This window comes from Gossypium arboreum, chromosome 13 (genome assembly GCF_025698485.1).
Source record: "Gossypium arboreum isolate Shixiya-1 chromosome 13, ASM2569848v2, whole genome shotgun sequence".
Classification (NCBI taxonomy): Eukaryota; Viridiplantae; Streptophyta; class Magnoliopsida; order Malvales; family Malvaceae; genus Gossypium; species Gossypium arboreum.
The window spans coordinates 29,862,867-29,879,555 of NC_069082.1; the positions used below are offsets into that span (position 1 = coordinate 29,862,867).

Consider the following 16,689-nt stretch of genomic DNA (forward strand, 5'->3'; position numbering starts at 1 on the left):
TAATATGTTTTGAATTTAATCATAGGGAATTGTGCATTGACTGTTCAAACTTTAAAGGCATTAGAGAATGAATCATGGTAAGTTGATTTTTGAGAATTAAAATTGCAAGGTTGTTACCTTGAATTGATGTATTATCTTGAAATTTTGAATTTACAGGATTGACATCAAATACCCATAATTTTCGTGAGACTTTGAGCCTTTTAGAGCATATATCTTTTTGCTCACTGATTTTTTATGAGTATGTCAATATTGATTTGCTATTCTAGAACTTGCATCGATTATGCATGTCAAGACCACACTTTTTGATTTAATATACTGAGATGATAAAGTCACTTAGGCTTTAACCCACTTACCCTATAAAAAGCCTACCCATATAATTGACCCTTAGTGAATCCCTTTGAGCCTTAACCATTGTTTCTTGATTTCTCCCTTAATGCTAAACCACAACTTAACCCTTTTTGATTCATTAAGAATTTTTCCCTTTTTATTGACTCCCTTTTTATCGAGATTTGATTTGATTAGCTACCTAACTATTTTCGTTCATTTCAATTGCTGAATTATTCCTTACTATGTACTTTCCATACTTGTTCTTATTCTTAAAAAAAAATAGTATATTTATTTTCATAAAGAGCTTGGATAAGTTAATGTTATTATAGTGAGAAAAAGCTCACTTTCTTAAGTTCCGAATGGTTTTCGCACTTGTTTGTAATTTAGTAATTAGCTTTATTTTTCTAAGTTTGGTAATTTATTAAATTAATCTCGATTCTAACCCTCTTTTTTAGCCTTTATCCACACTTTTAACCCCAGCCCCATTACAACCCTATTAAAAACCTTTTGATTCGTGTATCATCTCATTTATAGTGGTGGAGATTTGATTTTCATGCAAGCCTATGGTAATAACATTTCATGTTTGACTATTGAGTGCTTAATTATTGAACCTTAAACACTTCGAGTGATTTGAGTGAATCTTTAGTGAGGATGCCAACTCTTGACAATTTAGAATTAAAGGTGATTACATAGATAAAGGGAGATACCTTTGATTTTATGATTAAAATGCTCAACTTGGATTGTTTGAAACTTTGATGTTCTTTTAATTAAATTCTCAATATATGATTACTTGTGGTTTACTTCGATACAATATTGATGAGAATTATAAGTTGAAAAGAATTTATTTTAATTGAGAGTTGAGGATTTTGCTTGAGGACAAGCAAATGCTTGAGTGTGGGGATATTTGATAAACCATAATATATACATATTTTACCTCATGCTTGGCATATTTTTGGATGATTTATCATAAGATTTAGTGAATTTGATACTCCTAATCCTTTAACTTAATTTTTTATTCTCAGGTAAGCATAGGAAGGTGAAAAGAGTAAGAAACGGGCCAAAAACGGACAAAATGGGCTTATCTCAGTATTTCACACGACCTAAGCATTTTCACACGAGTAATCCACAAGCCCATGTGATACACATGGGTAGGCCACACGCCCGTGTGTTATGGGCGTGTCGACTAAAAACCAAGTCAGAATTGTACATGGCCTGAGGACCTTCACACGGGCGTGGCACATGGCCGTGTCCCTGTCGAGCCCAAGTCTAATTCTACTCGGAAAAAGGCTAATTTTGAGGGTTTTGAAGCATTTCAAAGTCAATATAAACACCTTAGAAGAGGATTAAAAGGGGACACGTAGAGTGGAAGGCAAGAAATACTCAAGGACAGCCATCGGAATCAGCTTGGAAATAGGATCTACTTCAAGACTGAAGAACTCCATTCAATTTCCCTAGAAGTTCTTTGGGTTTCTTTATATTTTGTTGTTTTCCCAATTTTGAGATGTTTTCCATTATTATGAACTAAACTCCCTAAATACCTAAGGGAGATAAAACCTAAGACGAATCTTATTACTATTTGACTTATATGATAAATACTTGTTCTTGTTCTTAATTGTGAGTTCTAATTCTTGCTTTAATATTCCAAGATATTAATTCAAGTTTTTGATGTGCTTATTCAGTGGAGAAAAAGTCCCTGTTTAAAAGTAGGTCATTCATTATTAAGCGGAGTTGCATGCAATCCTAGAGATAAGACGACATAAATCTGCCGGATTAGAGTCAAATCTAATAAGGGAATCCATAGACCGAGTTAATGCGACAATAGGGGTTTTAATTAGAAAGAGATTTCGATTAATCAACCTAGAGTCAGTTGTTTTTAGTCTCGAGAGAGATTATAACATAAACTAGGGATTTCTACCGATTAAGTCCAGTGAATAAATCGTCTAATTCAGAAGTAATAAGTGAAGTCTAGGTAGATTCTTCCTTGGGTATTGTCTTCTCCATCAGTTTTCTATAAAGTATTTTCCAACTTTGATCTCTGTCGTAATCTTAGTTAATTAGATAATTAGTTTTAGTTTAAAAACATCCTTTAATTCTTAGGCAAGATAATAAAAAGATAGTAATTACTAGTACTTTTAGTCCTCGTAGATACGATATTCCCGGTCTCACCATAACTATACTACTGTTCAATAGGTGCGCTTGCCTTAGTCGAATTTTTTGTTAGTTTCACGACCATCAATCTGGCCTATGAGCAGGTCTACTCACAGTGCATCAAATATTAATCCTAAATAAAAAGTTGCAACAATTTTCGACAATTAGCATGCAAATTATTTCTATCTCATAGATGAATTTTAAAACTTACAATAAAATTAGCAAAATATCATATATTCTAGAAAAAATTAATATATATATGATAAGTATATACATTCTTAATTCAAATGTGACACTAGACCTATTAAAATATAAAGTTTGATTATTAGTTAAAATGTTATTTGAAGAATAACTTGTTTCATCAGTAGTTATTATTATTATTATTATTATTATTATTATTATTATTATTATTATTATTATTATTATTATTATTATTATTACGTTTTAGTTGAAGAAAAATAAATTGAAGTCATAAAAATAAGATAAATATGTCTAAAATGTCACTTTAGCAAGGAAATATAAGAGTACAGAAAGAAAATGTAGTACTTAGAATCCTCTTATATTTCAGAATTTTGATACTATTGGAAATAGTAGATTAGTGGCTCAAAATGATATTTGAAATCCAAACATTAAAATCTTATGCTAAAATTTAACATTGCCCAAAAATGTTACTTCAACCAAATACACCCTAATAATAAAATCTGTTGTTTTAAAATTTATTATTTTTTAAAAATTCCAATTAAATTGATATGGAATTTATAAATAGTAATTGGATTAGACTCAGGACTTCATGAATTGGATTTTAAAAATAGAAAATTGTTTAAAAAAAACATCAATTTACTTATAGGAGTTCCTACATTACTTATAAACCCCGAAATCTAAACTAATTAAATTAGAATATTATACGTGCTTCAGTGCTCTAATCACTATTTTCCTAACGCTATCAACTCAACAAAAATTCAATTAACTATTTTTAGTACAATAAAATATATGAAAATAAATCATATTTTTATGTAGAGTATAAAAGAAAATTTGGAGAAGAAACAAATGTAAAATTTTAAACACTTTTTGTTTTTTGTTTTTTAAATTTCCATCTTCATAAAGAGGGAAAAAAAACTGGTATATCTTCTATAAATATAGATATATAACTTTTAATTACAAATTAGGTTTTCCATCAATTATCTATTTATTTTTTATCACTTTCACTGGTGATACATTCAATTAGGAATATTAGTATAAGTCTAAATTTTAGAAAAATATTTTACCCAAAAAGAGAAATCATAAAATAATAATAAGCTGAGATAAAAAAATAATAAAGTAATAATAAGGTGTCAAAAGATGGTTGAGCCAAACTAATTACATCCCATCAAAATTGCAACCTAATTTTTACAATAATATTGTGCAAATTGATAAAGGAACATTATCACAGTTAGAAATCATCAGATCTCAAGTAAAAAAAACCAAGTCTAGTACAAATATCAGGATGCCCCCCCCAAATACCCCCAAAATTGATTTAGGGTTCCTCCTTGACAAAATAGCTTTGTGGCAAGCAAAAATCTTCCTCATGGTTTAGAATATCAATCTCTTCATCATCTGGTTTCTGATATTTACAAAAGAGAGAAATTAGCTTAACAAAATTATCTTTTGACATCACCAAAAGCAATAGCACTTTTTATTAAGGGTTTTAGGACTAATTTTCTTCTTCTTTTTTTTTTTTTTTTTTTTAATCAAAAAGACTTTGTACCATCAATAAACATTAACTAGCATCCCAGTTTTCAGGACGCACTTTCCTCCTATAATTTACTTGGACTTGATGGTGAGCATCGGACTTGGGTATTTGCCAACATCAGTAAACTCGATTTCTTTTTCTAAGTTTTCTATATATTTGGAGGATCATATATGTGCGTATCAATATTTCAATATACATCAGAAATAGATGTCAAACAGGGGTACTTAGAAGAAAATGAAGAGTATAAGTAACAACGATTCCTCATCTAAGATACAAGACAGCTACCAATTCTTATGTTGAGACCAAGACAGTAATCAATGCACAAAACTCATCTTCAAAGGAATACCAAATTAACTGATGGACATGAAAATTAATTATAGAACAAGCAAGTTACCAGCACTTCCAAGTTGTAGAAACGATCTAGCAACTGCAGAACCTCGTCTGGAGAAAAATGCCGGTCCAGGCTGTGACAAAATTTAGCAAAACAATAAGTAAAAATGAAAGAAACAAAAATGACAGAACAGGATTGAAAGAGGGGATCAGTTTGGAGCAGCAAGAACAGGAGGCAGAACAAACCTTTTCCTCAGGAATTCCATCAGACCATAGAGGACAAAGTGGCGATGCACGCCTGCGGAGAAGCAAATTAGATTCAAAGTTATGCATTAATGTAGATTGTTAAAGACAAAAATGAATCCTAGTTATTTTACCATAAAAATGTGCATTAACTGCTAAATGCACCAAATAATTTACCACATATAAGTTATTTGAACAACTGAAGTAGCTCTAGGGTTTGAAAGCTTAACATTGGCCTATAAACAATATACATGAAGCACCATTTTTTTTTTTGAAGTTACAATTTACAAGTATATCAACAGTTTCCATCGAAATCAATCATTACAAGCACTGAACTGAACAATTAAGTCAACAATCAAACTAACTTGCGCATACATGATTTACACATGGGGGACTTCAACTTGGAATCTAAAAGTTCCTAATGCCTCAACCTTGCCATTAAGCCAATGTCTCATTGACATAAAAAACACCATTAGGTTCTAAAACTACCAGATCAAATACAGAATCAAGCCAACTACAGAAATAAAAAGCTGACCTTTTTACTGCAATTACCAGCTAAACACATATTCATTAAAGGTTTTTGCTGAAAGTATGCTTAACCATTTTTCACCACAGCAATAAGCAAATCAAAGGAATCAACATTTGAATTGATCACATCACTAGCATGTTAAAAAGTACTTCACAAACTGAATCATAAATACAAATTTCCAATAAAACTTTACAATTAGAATCCAGAAAAAGAAATTTCAATTCATTTTTTTCTAGATAACTCCTAAGAATCAATATTTAAACTGAAATACAAAAGCACTTCTCCCTATAATAAAACAATTAACAAATTTTTTAAAAAAAAAAAGAAGAAGAAGCGATGAACGTGCCTCGTAATTTGACGGGAGGATAAATTTCAAGTGCTTCCAATAGCCTGAGTTCCAATTCCACCTCCTGTTGCTCCTAATAAATCAACAGATAAATATAAAATTTAAATAAAAATCAACAAAAAAAAGTGATTATTAATTGCATAAAACGTTTAATAAAAAAAATTGCATAAAACGGAGAAAAAACTAAACGGCGAGAGAAACCTTAGGAAGAGAAGAAGCGGAGGACGGCGGAGCTTTGCAAGGGGAATGTACGGAAACGCCATCTTGTTCCTCTTCTTTTTCTCTTCCACCTTCCATCCCCTCTTTAATTACTTTTCTGCAGTCGTAAAAACAAACACTAGTAGGTGAAATTACTTGTACTATCTTTCAGATTAAACTTCAAAATTTGAACTAATAATATTTTTTCCCCTTTCTTGGGCTGGATCCGAAATATACTTCCCATTCCAAGTTTTGTTTTTGTTTGTGCCACGATTGGTACGGCCCATTATTTTGGCAGATTTCATGGGGGAAATAAGAGACCTTGGGCTTCCTTACCTCAAAATTTGGAATACCTTAGTAATTCGTCAAAATTTCATCAACACACCTCTGCAATTACAAGTAATAGCAAGTTTTGATGAAAAGTATTAACTATATCAATGCCTCCACTACAATTTTTGAATAAAAAAAAATTCTTTACCTTAAATTTTACTGCTCAATTCTAATTTTGATTATTTGAAAAATCTTTTAACTTTTATATTTAAAAATATTAAAAATTAACTGAAAATTTTGTATTTAATGAAATAAATACTTGAAGAATAAAAATATATAAAATAAGTTTTTAGAAAATAATAATTTTTATTTAGTATTGTATTTATTTTACTTATTATTTTAAATATTAAAATAAGATATAAAAATATTTTCATTAAATTTTGTCTTCAAATTATTCTAAATTAAAATTAGCTAGTAAAGTTTAATAAAACCAAAATTTAATGGTAAAATTCGAGTAAAATGAAAAATTCGATACACAATTAAAGCATAGTAGTAAATTTAATTCATAAATATAATGACAAATATCAATAAAATAAAATTACAGATTAATTCAATAATCTAGTTTTTCTTTTCAAGTATATTTGAGGAGTTAATTCTTTATATTTTATTCATATATATGTGTCCAGCAAAAATGCTTTAGAAAATAAGATAATGGATAAAATTATGATAAATAATTGTGATTAATTTTTTTATGCATTTGAGATTTCCTTTTGGCATTCTCTCAAAAATAGAAACCCTAAAAACCTCACAAACAGGAACATGTGAGTTTAGCATAATTATAATGGTGGAGATATGATGTTATAATTGTAATTTCGTAGTATTATTCTTTTCATTAACCATGTTTATAATCAATAATATTCGTTATCTGAAAACATTGTTGAAGAAGAGAAGGCATATTTTAGTTGGTACGTTCCTACCTAAATAAGGAAAAGTTGGGAATCATTAGTTATAAGAATATCACCACCATGGTTTCATTGTCTCTTCACACTTGCACGTGATTTCATATATTGCAACATCTAAATTTTATTATTAATCTCTATACTACTAATTTAATTTTTATATTTTTTTTAAATTTCAAATTTTTAATTTTAATCAAAATGATAATTATTATTTTTATGAAGTTTAATTGTTTTTAAAACTTAATGCGCATGGACAAAAGTTTGCTCACACGCTTTTCATCTCTCTTTCTTTGTTCACAGTAGCAAGTCTTTTGTTCCTTTGTTTTGTCGGTTTCTTTTGATTTCTTCATTTTTTATGCCACCTTTGCCTTTTGTTATTTTTTCTTTCGAAAATGGAAAAAAATAAAAAAAAAACCTTGCTAAGTTGAGTATAGAAGATGTTAAAGAAGAGATTTGGCAATTTTCTGATGGATTTGAGTTGTAGAAAAAAGGCTTATAAATTCAATCTTGTTGGATGTTTTATTACGGCAAGTGTGATACATTTTTCTGCAATGAGAAACACTTCGACAAATCTCTGGCATCCATCGAGGGAAGTTCAAAATTCAGATTTGGGTGAGAACCATTTTTTATTCAAATTCTTTCATGCACTTGATATTGACAGAGTGATCAATGGCGCCATGTGGACGTTCAATAATTACCTTTTGGTGTTTTATCGTTTAAAGGAGGATGAAGATCCGATGCAAGTTTCTTTGGTTTTCTTGTATTTTTGGGTACAAACACATGATTTACCCCCTAGTTTATTTTCTAAAAATGTTGCTAGATAGTTCAGAAATTTCATTGGAAATTTTGTGGAATATGATTCTAAACAGCAAAACCGTAGGTGTACAAATTTTATGAGGATTAGAGTTCAAGTAGATGTTCGTGTTTCATTAAAGAGACGAAAGAAAATAAAGATTTCTCAATCGAGTTTTGTTTATGCGAATTGTAACAGCCCGATTTCGGGCTTAGTTGGAACAGTGGTTTTGAGAACACTAATCTGAAGTCAGAGAAAGTATTTTATTATTATTTTAGAGTTATAACATGTTTATATTAGTGCATGAAAAATTTGGTGAAGTAATTTTAGCGTTTGTGATCTTAATTGCGAAAAAAGACTAAATCGCATAAAGTGCAAAAGTCCTATTTAGATAGCTAAAAGTGTCAAATAGTCATGGAACATTAAATTAGAGGTCTTTATTGAGCAAATAGACCAATATTATATTTGTAACAGGCTGATTTGGGGCTAGTAGAAAAAGTAGTTTCGAAATCACTAACCCGAAGTCGAGGAAATTATTTTAAATATTATTTTATGCATTGTAGCAAGATTAGATAAGTGCATGAAAATTTTGGTGAATTAATTTTAGTGATTGCTTACTTAATTACGAAAAAGGACTAAATCGCATAAAGTGCAAAAGTCCTATTTTGTTAGATAAGGGTGTCAATTAGCTAAAGAACCTAAATTGGGGGCCTTTAAAGAGCAATTAAACCCCCAATGCTTAGGCTAGCCGGCCATAAGAGACAAAAGAAAGAGAAATGGTCAAAATTAGGTGGGTTGGTGACCAATTTTGACTAGAATAAGAATAAAATAAAGAGAAAAAGATATCATCTTTTCCTCTTCTTCTTCATCATCGAAAAATGTAGCCATTAGAGGGTTTTTGAGCTTCAAAATTTTTAGCCACTTAGTCTCTCTACAAGTAAGTGATTTTAATGAGTTTTCTTAATGATTTTTGCATTTTTGAGACCCTTGTGTCATGAGCTTCCTAATGAGGGGACTATTTTACAAAATGGTTGAAAGTCTAGAGTTCCATGAGAGCATTTAGGTTGTTTTTTAAATTTTTGTGGAAGAATATAAGTCTTAAATGAGTAATAAACAACTTTTGTGAAGGGATTTCTCATGAAAACCATAATAGGGACTATTTTGCATAAGAAGTAAAATAGATGATAAATGTGTAAAATAGAGGAAATTTTGCATTTCTATAAGAGTAAAAAGGGTTCAAATAGGCTTATTGTAGGGAGAAATTCGATAAAAACTGACTTTCGAGCATAAGGGTAAAATGGTCATTTTGTGAAAGTTTAGTGGCAAAATAGTCAACTTGCCGAATTATGAAATTCTGAGTGTCTAAATTGATGTGCTGATGAAATAAATGAATTTTATTAATTTAGATCAAGAGAAGCATGATTCGGGTCTTGATCGGGGTAAGAATAAAGTTTACGAGGATTAAGCTCGTCTTCATCATTTTGTATCGAGGTAAGTACAAATGTGAATAATGTATTATTGAAACTTACTTTGGAATATTTTGATAATATACATGTGTAATTGGCTCATTGTTGTTATGTATCTAAATTCTATTTGTTGCTATGAATGTATAAACGACATGTTATGTGAGCAAAGTACATTGTGAGCAAGTACGATGCTATTCGGCTAGTTACGAAATCCCGTTGAACCTTAGACATAGCATAGGATACAAAGGGGTATGTTATAAAAATTATGTGGTTTGAACTCATGAGTTGAGTCTGAGCTCATGAGATGAATATTATAGGTAATGTGGGTCCGGGTACTGGCTTTGAGCACAGACCTGTGAGTGGCTCAATGAGCGAACGTTACATGATAGCTATGGGGTCCATGTCCTGACATGATAAAAAGGCCTGTGAGTAGCTCAAATGTGAGCGTTTCATAGCATAAGGTAGCCCTGATTTCTTATATGGTAATTAGATGCAAATTCTCCGCGTATCCATATATATTTCGAGAGTTTAACGGGTAACACTGAAGATTTAATTAGTGAAAACTTGATGAGGTATGTATACTAAACTTATGGGTAGTACCTGAGTAAGGGACGAGATGCATTAAGTATACATGAATGAAAGGAAGAGTAAATAGAGATGTTAAAAGATTTATATCTTTTAAGCATGACAAGTTACCGTTTGATGAATATGATTTTCTTTTAATTACACTTTATTTACACATATGTACTAACTAAGCTCCCACGCTTACCCTCCTTTCTTTCCTTTCCTTATAGTACCGCCAAGTTAGCATCGGGGATCCAGTGACATCTTAAAGCTTCGATCACACTATCACTTAAGACCTTGGTATAGCTAGTTTAAATGTTTTGTTTTCTGGCATGTATAGGGACTCGAGTCTTTTATTTATTATTTTGTTAGTTAGCCATAATGTGTTGGCTCATATGACAAAAATGATACTCATTTTGTATAGACCATAAATGTTGGCTAACACCAATTATTATTCAATGCAATGTTGCAAATTTCTAATGGTTGTGGCTGTTTTGGTTATGCATGTTATGTTCGTATTGATCTTGGTTGATCTTGTGCAGATGGGGGTATGTAAGGGTGGCAAAGAGGCTTGGTAAATAGCCTTGTTTTGTCCACACGGGTAGACACACGGGCGTGTGTCTAGGCCATGTGTGACACACGGTCAAACCCATGGGTGTGTTGTTCAGCCGTATGTCCCCTACATGTAAAAATCTCAAGTCAGCATGCATGGTAGTAAATACACAGGCAGAGACACGGCCGTGTGTCTCAGCCGTGTGAAGGGCACAGCCTAGCACACAGGCGTGTGCCTTGGCCGTGTGGCCTTTAAGGATTGCTGACATCAGAAATAGAATGTCCAAGTTTTTGCACACAGGCTAAGACACGGGCGTGTCATGGCCGTGTGAAGGACACGGTTCATGGACACGGGCGTGTGTCAGGCTGTGTGAAAATCCCTGTAGGTTCAAATTAGAAAATAAATCCACACGGGTAAGGGACACGGGCGTGTCCCAATATGTTTAGGTCGTGTGAGCCACATGGCCCATCAGCACGACCATGCTTAAATGGTCACACGGGCGTGTGCTCCTGTGTTAAGTGTTATTTTTAGAATTCTTTGAAGGACCCGGATTGATTCCGAATGGGTTCCAATGGATATTTTGAGCCTCGTAGGCTCTTATTAAGGAGTTTATAATAAAAATTGAAAAAGTTTTTTTTTTAAATTGACCATGTTTTGGTGATATGAAAACATTTGTATGTATGAGTTCAAGTTAGGTAGTCCCTCATATTCCGTCCCGCCGTAGGGCACGGGTGTGGGGTGTTACAATATTAGTGGCTAGACATGGAGCCTTAAATTAAGGGATGTCAAATATTAGGTGACAAAAAAGGGATAAAATAATAATAAACCTAAAGATAGCTATCATCTTTCTCAATTCCCTCTCTTCACCAGTGAAAATATCAGCCATTAATAGAGTTCTTGGAGCTTCAAAAATTTAGCAACTTAAAACCTTTGCATGTAAGTGATTTTGGGGGCTTTTCTTTAATATTTTTGTACTTTTAAGGTCCTTGTAGCATGAGCTTTCTAACAAGGGGACTATTTTGCAAAATGGTTAAAAGTCTAGGGTTTTTCCATGATAGTAGACATGTTGATTTTTGAAATTTTATGGAAGAATATGAGTTATGGTTGTGAAATAAATAACTTTTGTGAAGAAATTTTCATGGAAGCCCTAACTAGGGATCATTTTGCATAAGTTGAAAAACTAGATGGTAAATGTGAGAAATAATGAGAATTTTGGGTTACTATAAGAGTAAAAAGGGTTCGACTAGGCTTAAGATATGAAGAAATTTGATAAAAATCTATTTTCAGAACTAAGGGTAAAATGGTCATTTTGTAAAAGTATAGGGGCCCAATTATAAATTGTTGAGTACCTAGATCATTAAAATGATTAAATTTGTGAATTTTTATCATTATAGATCAAGAATTGCAAAATCCAGGCCTAGACCGAGGAAAAGCAAAGCAAGTGGACTAAGCCGAACAAATAGTCTACATTTTGTATACCGAGGTAAGTTGTATGTAAATAATACAATTACATTGTTATTATATGTGTTTAATTTGATATGGCATAAATCGCTTATTTGTGGATATAATTATGTATGATGAATATTGAGATAGTAGAACTCCCGTTGAACCTTAAAAAATAAATCGGTTATTCATGTCATGACATTCGGGTCATTTGTGTGCTAGTGTAAGACCATTGCTGGGACATGGCATTGGCATTGAGACGAGAGCTAGTGTAAGACATGTCTGGGACATGCATCGACTACAAAATGTGTCAGTGTAAGACCATGTCTGGGACATGCCATCAGCACGGATATGTGAGAGTCAGTGTAAGACCATGTCTAGTACATGGCATCGGCACTATACCCTGTGTTTGAGGCTTAGTGAATATCCGATAGTATTTCAAATGGTTCAACGATGAGAGTTACAGTTTAAGTTAAACGAGAAAAGTATAACCATGTTGTGAGTGGTACAGGTACCTATTTGAAATGTATGAGATGTGAGCTTACTATATGCTATGTGAATGGTATTGGATAGTGATGAGTATGCTATGCTTATACCTATTTTTGTATCATGAGTATGATGAAGATTGGTAAAGTCGTCATTATATTTATTTTCATGCAACTTACTAAGCTTTATTGTAATACCCTGAAAATCTTTACAGTAATATATTATCCTTGATATAATAAAATAAGGAAATAAAGTGATAAAAAGGGCAGTTTTGAGTTATGGCAACATTGGGAAGTAAATTATGATATCTTGATTCAGGAAAGGACTAAATTGTAAAAGTTAGAAAAGTTTTGTTGCCTAAGAGTAAATACTCAAGACTTAAAGGGTTAAAGTGTAAATATGAAAAAGTTGAAGGACCAATATTGTAAATATTTTAAGGGTAGAATGATCTAGAAACTAAGGAAAATGGATAAATTAGGACCAAATTGAATAAGTGAAGAACTATGAGGGACTAAATTGCAATTTTACCAAATTAAATGATGACTCAAGGATGGGATTCTAAAAGATCATGAAGGGCAAAATGGTCAATTAGTAAGAGAGAGAATTCTAGAATGTAATGATTATGTTAATGATATTTTAAATTAATTAATTAGATAAATATTATTTTATTAATATTTTATGAGATATTTAATATTATTTTATTATTATTTATTTAGTATATAAGGAAAGAAAGATGAAGAATTTTCATCATCTTTCCTTTCCATGCAAACTAACGTGAGAGAAAGAGAGGAAGAAAGAAAGTTTTACTTTCTTTACAATTTGGTCCTTTTACCAAAAATTCACCATTTTCACCCAAAAATCAAATGAATTTCCATAGCTACCAAGAGAGAAAATGTTAAGGAGAACATGGGGAGTTAGAATATCAAGTTGGATTCAAGAAATAGAAGCTGGAGAGAGAGAAAATCAAGTTAAAGATTGGTATCAAGAGAATAAGGTAAGTACATCAAGATTTCAATATGTTTTTAAGTTTGTTATTGTTGATAAATCATGGAAATAATGTTATAGTAGAGTTTTATTACATAAGGTCCTATGTTCTTGATATGTTAGTGAAGAGAAAATAAGAGAAAGTGATGAGAAATGGTGTAGAAAAAGAAAATAAGGGTGTTATAACATGGTAATTAATATCTTGCACTAAAACAGTTATGGACAGCAGCAGTAGTCTAACTTTGAAAAATCACCATAAATTTTATAAATTGAATTAGAAGATGAAAAAAATATGGAATTAAATCTTAATGAGTCTAGTTTCTCATAGAAGAAACAGTGTAAGCAATGAATTTGTAAATTTTGATATATAATGAATTTTGTGAGACAAGGTCAGAATGAATTCGGGTTCCCCTGTTCAGACTTTGAAAATAATAAAAAATGAAGAAAAATAATTAGAGGCTTAAATTTATATTTATAGAATCCTGAATGAGTCTAGTTTTATTAGAAACAAACTAGAACATCATTTGAATTCTGTAAAAGGAGATAACTAATTTTTAGTGAAGAAGGGTCAGAACTTTCAGACAGCAGAACAGGGGTGACTTTAATGAATAAAATGTACTAATTGGCTAAACCAAAATTCTGAAAATTTTATGATAAGAATACATGTGAGTCTAGTTTCAGGAAAAATTAACGGATCTTAATTTTGAGTTCTTTAGCTTAATATATAAATAATTTAGTGACTATGACGCAAATGGACAGTTTTGAATGTACATATAAGTAAATAGTGAAATTATTGATAATGTTACTTGTTGTATGTTATATAAATTAAGGATGTGGAATGGAGAGGAGGAGGAGGAAAATATGTATGAATATTCATCTAGCATGGCTAATTTGCATGTTTTAGGCTCGGGGACTAAGTTGAATAAAAGTAAAATTTTATGGGCAATTTTGTAAAAATGTCGAAATGACTAAATTGCATGAAATAGATTATTTTATTATTTAAATTACAAAATTTAACGAAATTATCAATTTAGTTCAAGATCGGGAAAACATGTTTTAGGGATTAAATTGAAAAGTGTTGAAATTATGGAAAATTTTGATATTTTATAGAATTCATGGATTTATTATCATTATATATGAGAATAATAGTTGGAAATAAGGATTAAATTGCAAGAATTTTACTTTCACGTCCCTAAGGATGAAATCGTCATTAATCAAAAGTTTAGGGGCAAAATGGTAATTTTGCCTAGAGCATTAATTAAATGTATTAGAATATGAAATGAATGAAAATGATGATCAAATTTATTTATAAAGATCCGGACGACACAAATACGAGACTTGATTATGGAAAAGAAAATATATCAAAATAATGAAATAATAAACACGAGCAATCAATGAGGTAAGTTCGTGTAACTTGAATTATATTCTGAAATGCTTGAGATTGTATGTTATTGATGTGAATATGATTTGAATGTTCATTGTATGAAAATTTATAAAACATTGATATATTTGATAAAATGGGAAGAAATCCCGGTTGAATGAAAGGAAAATTCGATGGATCTCTGAAAAGGAATTGACGGTAAAAAGGATCTAGCCCGGACGGGTGATCCTATCCTGATATAGCCCTCCCGAAGAATATGTGTAAAATGGATTTAGCCCGGACGGGTAATCCGAATTAGGGTCTGAATTTAGCTTTGGTGGTAATTCGGATCCAAGCTCATTAGAGTAATTGTCGTTGTGGGATTTAGCTCGACCGGTAATCCCGACAATACTCTATGAGTTTATATTGCGGATTTAGCTTTGACCGGTAATCCCATTGCAAGGATGAGGTTCAGGAGTGTGCTCTCGATATGAAATGTGTAAGACCATGGTTGAAAGATACCATGCCAACTCGAGTGTAAGACCATGGTTGAAAGATACCATGACAACTCGATATAAAATGTGTAAGACCATGGTTGAAAGATACCATGGCAACTCGATATGAAATGTGTAAGACCATGGTTGAAAGATACCATGGCAACGTGATATGAAATGAACAAGACCATGGTTGAAAGATACCATGGCAACATGACGAAAATGAGTAAAACCATAGTTGAAAGACACTATGGCATCATGTCAAAGATAAATAAGACCGTGGATGGGAGACGCCTAGCATCTGTTGAACAATTGATATTCGTAATATCTATCGATGACGAATGGTTATATGAAATAATTATGAAGATAGATAAACGAAATAAGTACAAGTACATGAAATATAATTTATGTTAAGTTTGATATAAGCTATTAGGAATAAATATACATAAAATATATGGAAATGATGGAGCATGAAATATTGATATAATGAAATGAATGATATATGCTTATGAAGAAAGCGGTAAGAGCATGATATGTTTCATGACATGTACATATATGATTATCTTTGATATGTTGATACAAGGAAATTATGTAATTGAGACTATTATTAAACTCAAGTGCGATATGTCGAGAAAATAGATATATCGTTGTTGAATTTATATGAGATATGTGCAAGTATACTAACAATGTTGTTGTTTGATGCTTATACAACTGTCAAACTGTTGATTGAATGGTAATATATTTATTTATATGATGCATTGAATCGGTAAGTATTTAAATTTTTTAGTGATCGTAAATGGTAGTAATGCTTGAAACCCTGCTCGGCAAATGGATACGGGTTAGGGTGTTACATTTAGTGGTATCGAGCTATGGTTTAGTCGATTCTCGGACCAAACGTAGTACATGTGAAGTCTAAAACACATGTCATTATAATATGTGATAGTGTGATATCTTTCGACTACGATGAGATTTGTTTTATTTATAGAAAGAGATGTTTTTCAACCAAGCTAATTCGATAATGTTAAAAGCGATACTCAAGTATATGAGTAGAAAGTTGATTATGATGAATCGGTATAAGAAAAAAAATGGTATGAATAAATGTTTTATAATACATGTCGATGATGAATATGATGCTATATGTATTATTAAAAGCAAATTATATTACTACATGAAATATTGTCTTGATGACTAAATTACAAAATATATAAAAGTAATATATGAAGTACATGATAAGGATTATTAGAGAATTATGAATAAATAGTGAATTTTGAAATATATTACATGTATGGAAGATACGTAAGATATAAGTATATGAATTATTGGTACAAGGATTAAATTGTAAAGCATGTAAAAGTATCATGCGAAAGGTGTAAAAGTGATATGCGTGCATGAAATAATTTGCCCAAGTAGACAAGATTAGAACTACTAGTATATTAAGGGACCTCAGCATGCTTTCTGATTATTAGC

The 16,689-nt window shown here is 31.2% G+C and overlaps 1 protein-coding gene across 2 annotated transcripts; it reads right to left on the bottom strand.

Annotated features, from left to right (window-relative positions):
• Window positions 1-3,753: 3,753 nt before the first annotated feature.
• Window positions 3,754-6,215, bottom strand: LOC108463059 (uncharacterized). Of its 2 annotated transcripts, none has more exons than XM_053024359.1 (5): window positions 5,854-6,215; window positions 5,653-5,716; window positions 4,781-4,832; window positions 4,599-4,668; window positions 3,754-4,075 (listed from the first exon to the last, which is right to left on the bottom strand). In XM_053024359.1, exons 1-5 carry the CDS (start codon window positions 5,947-5,949, stop codon window positions 3,989-3,991), a joined length of 369 nt encoding a protein of 122 aa, XP_052880319.1. In that variant the 5' UTR covers window positions 5,950-6,215; the 3' UTR covers window positions 3,754-3,988. The 2 variants fall into 2 exon arrangements, with proteins under 2 accessions (XP_052880319.1, XP_017618485.1); XM_017762996.2 differs by having other exon boundaries at window positions 3,818-4,075; window positions 5,653-5,725; window positions 5,854-6,193.
• Window positions 6,216-16,689: the final 10,474 nt, after the last annotated feature.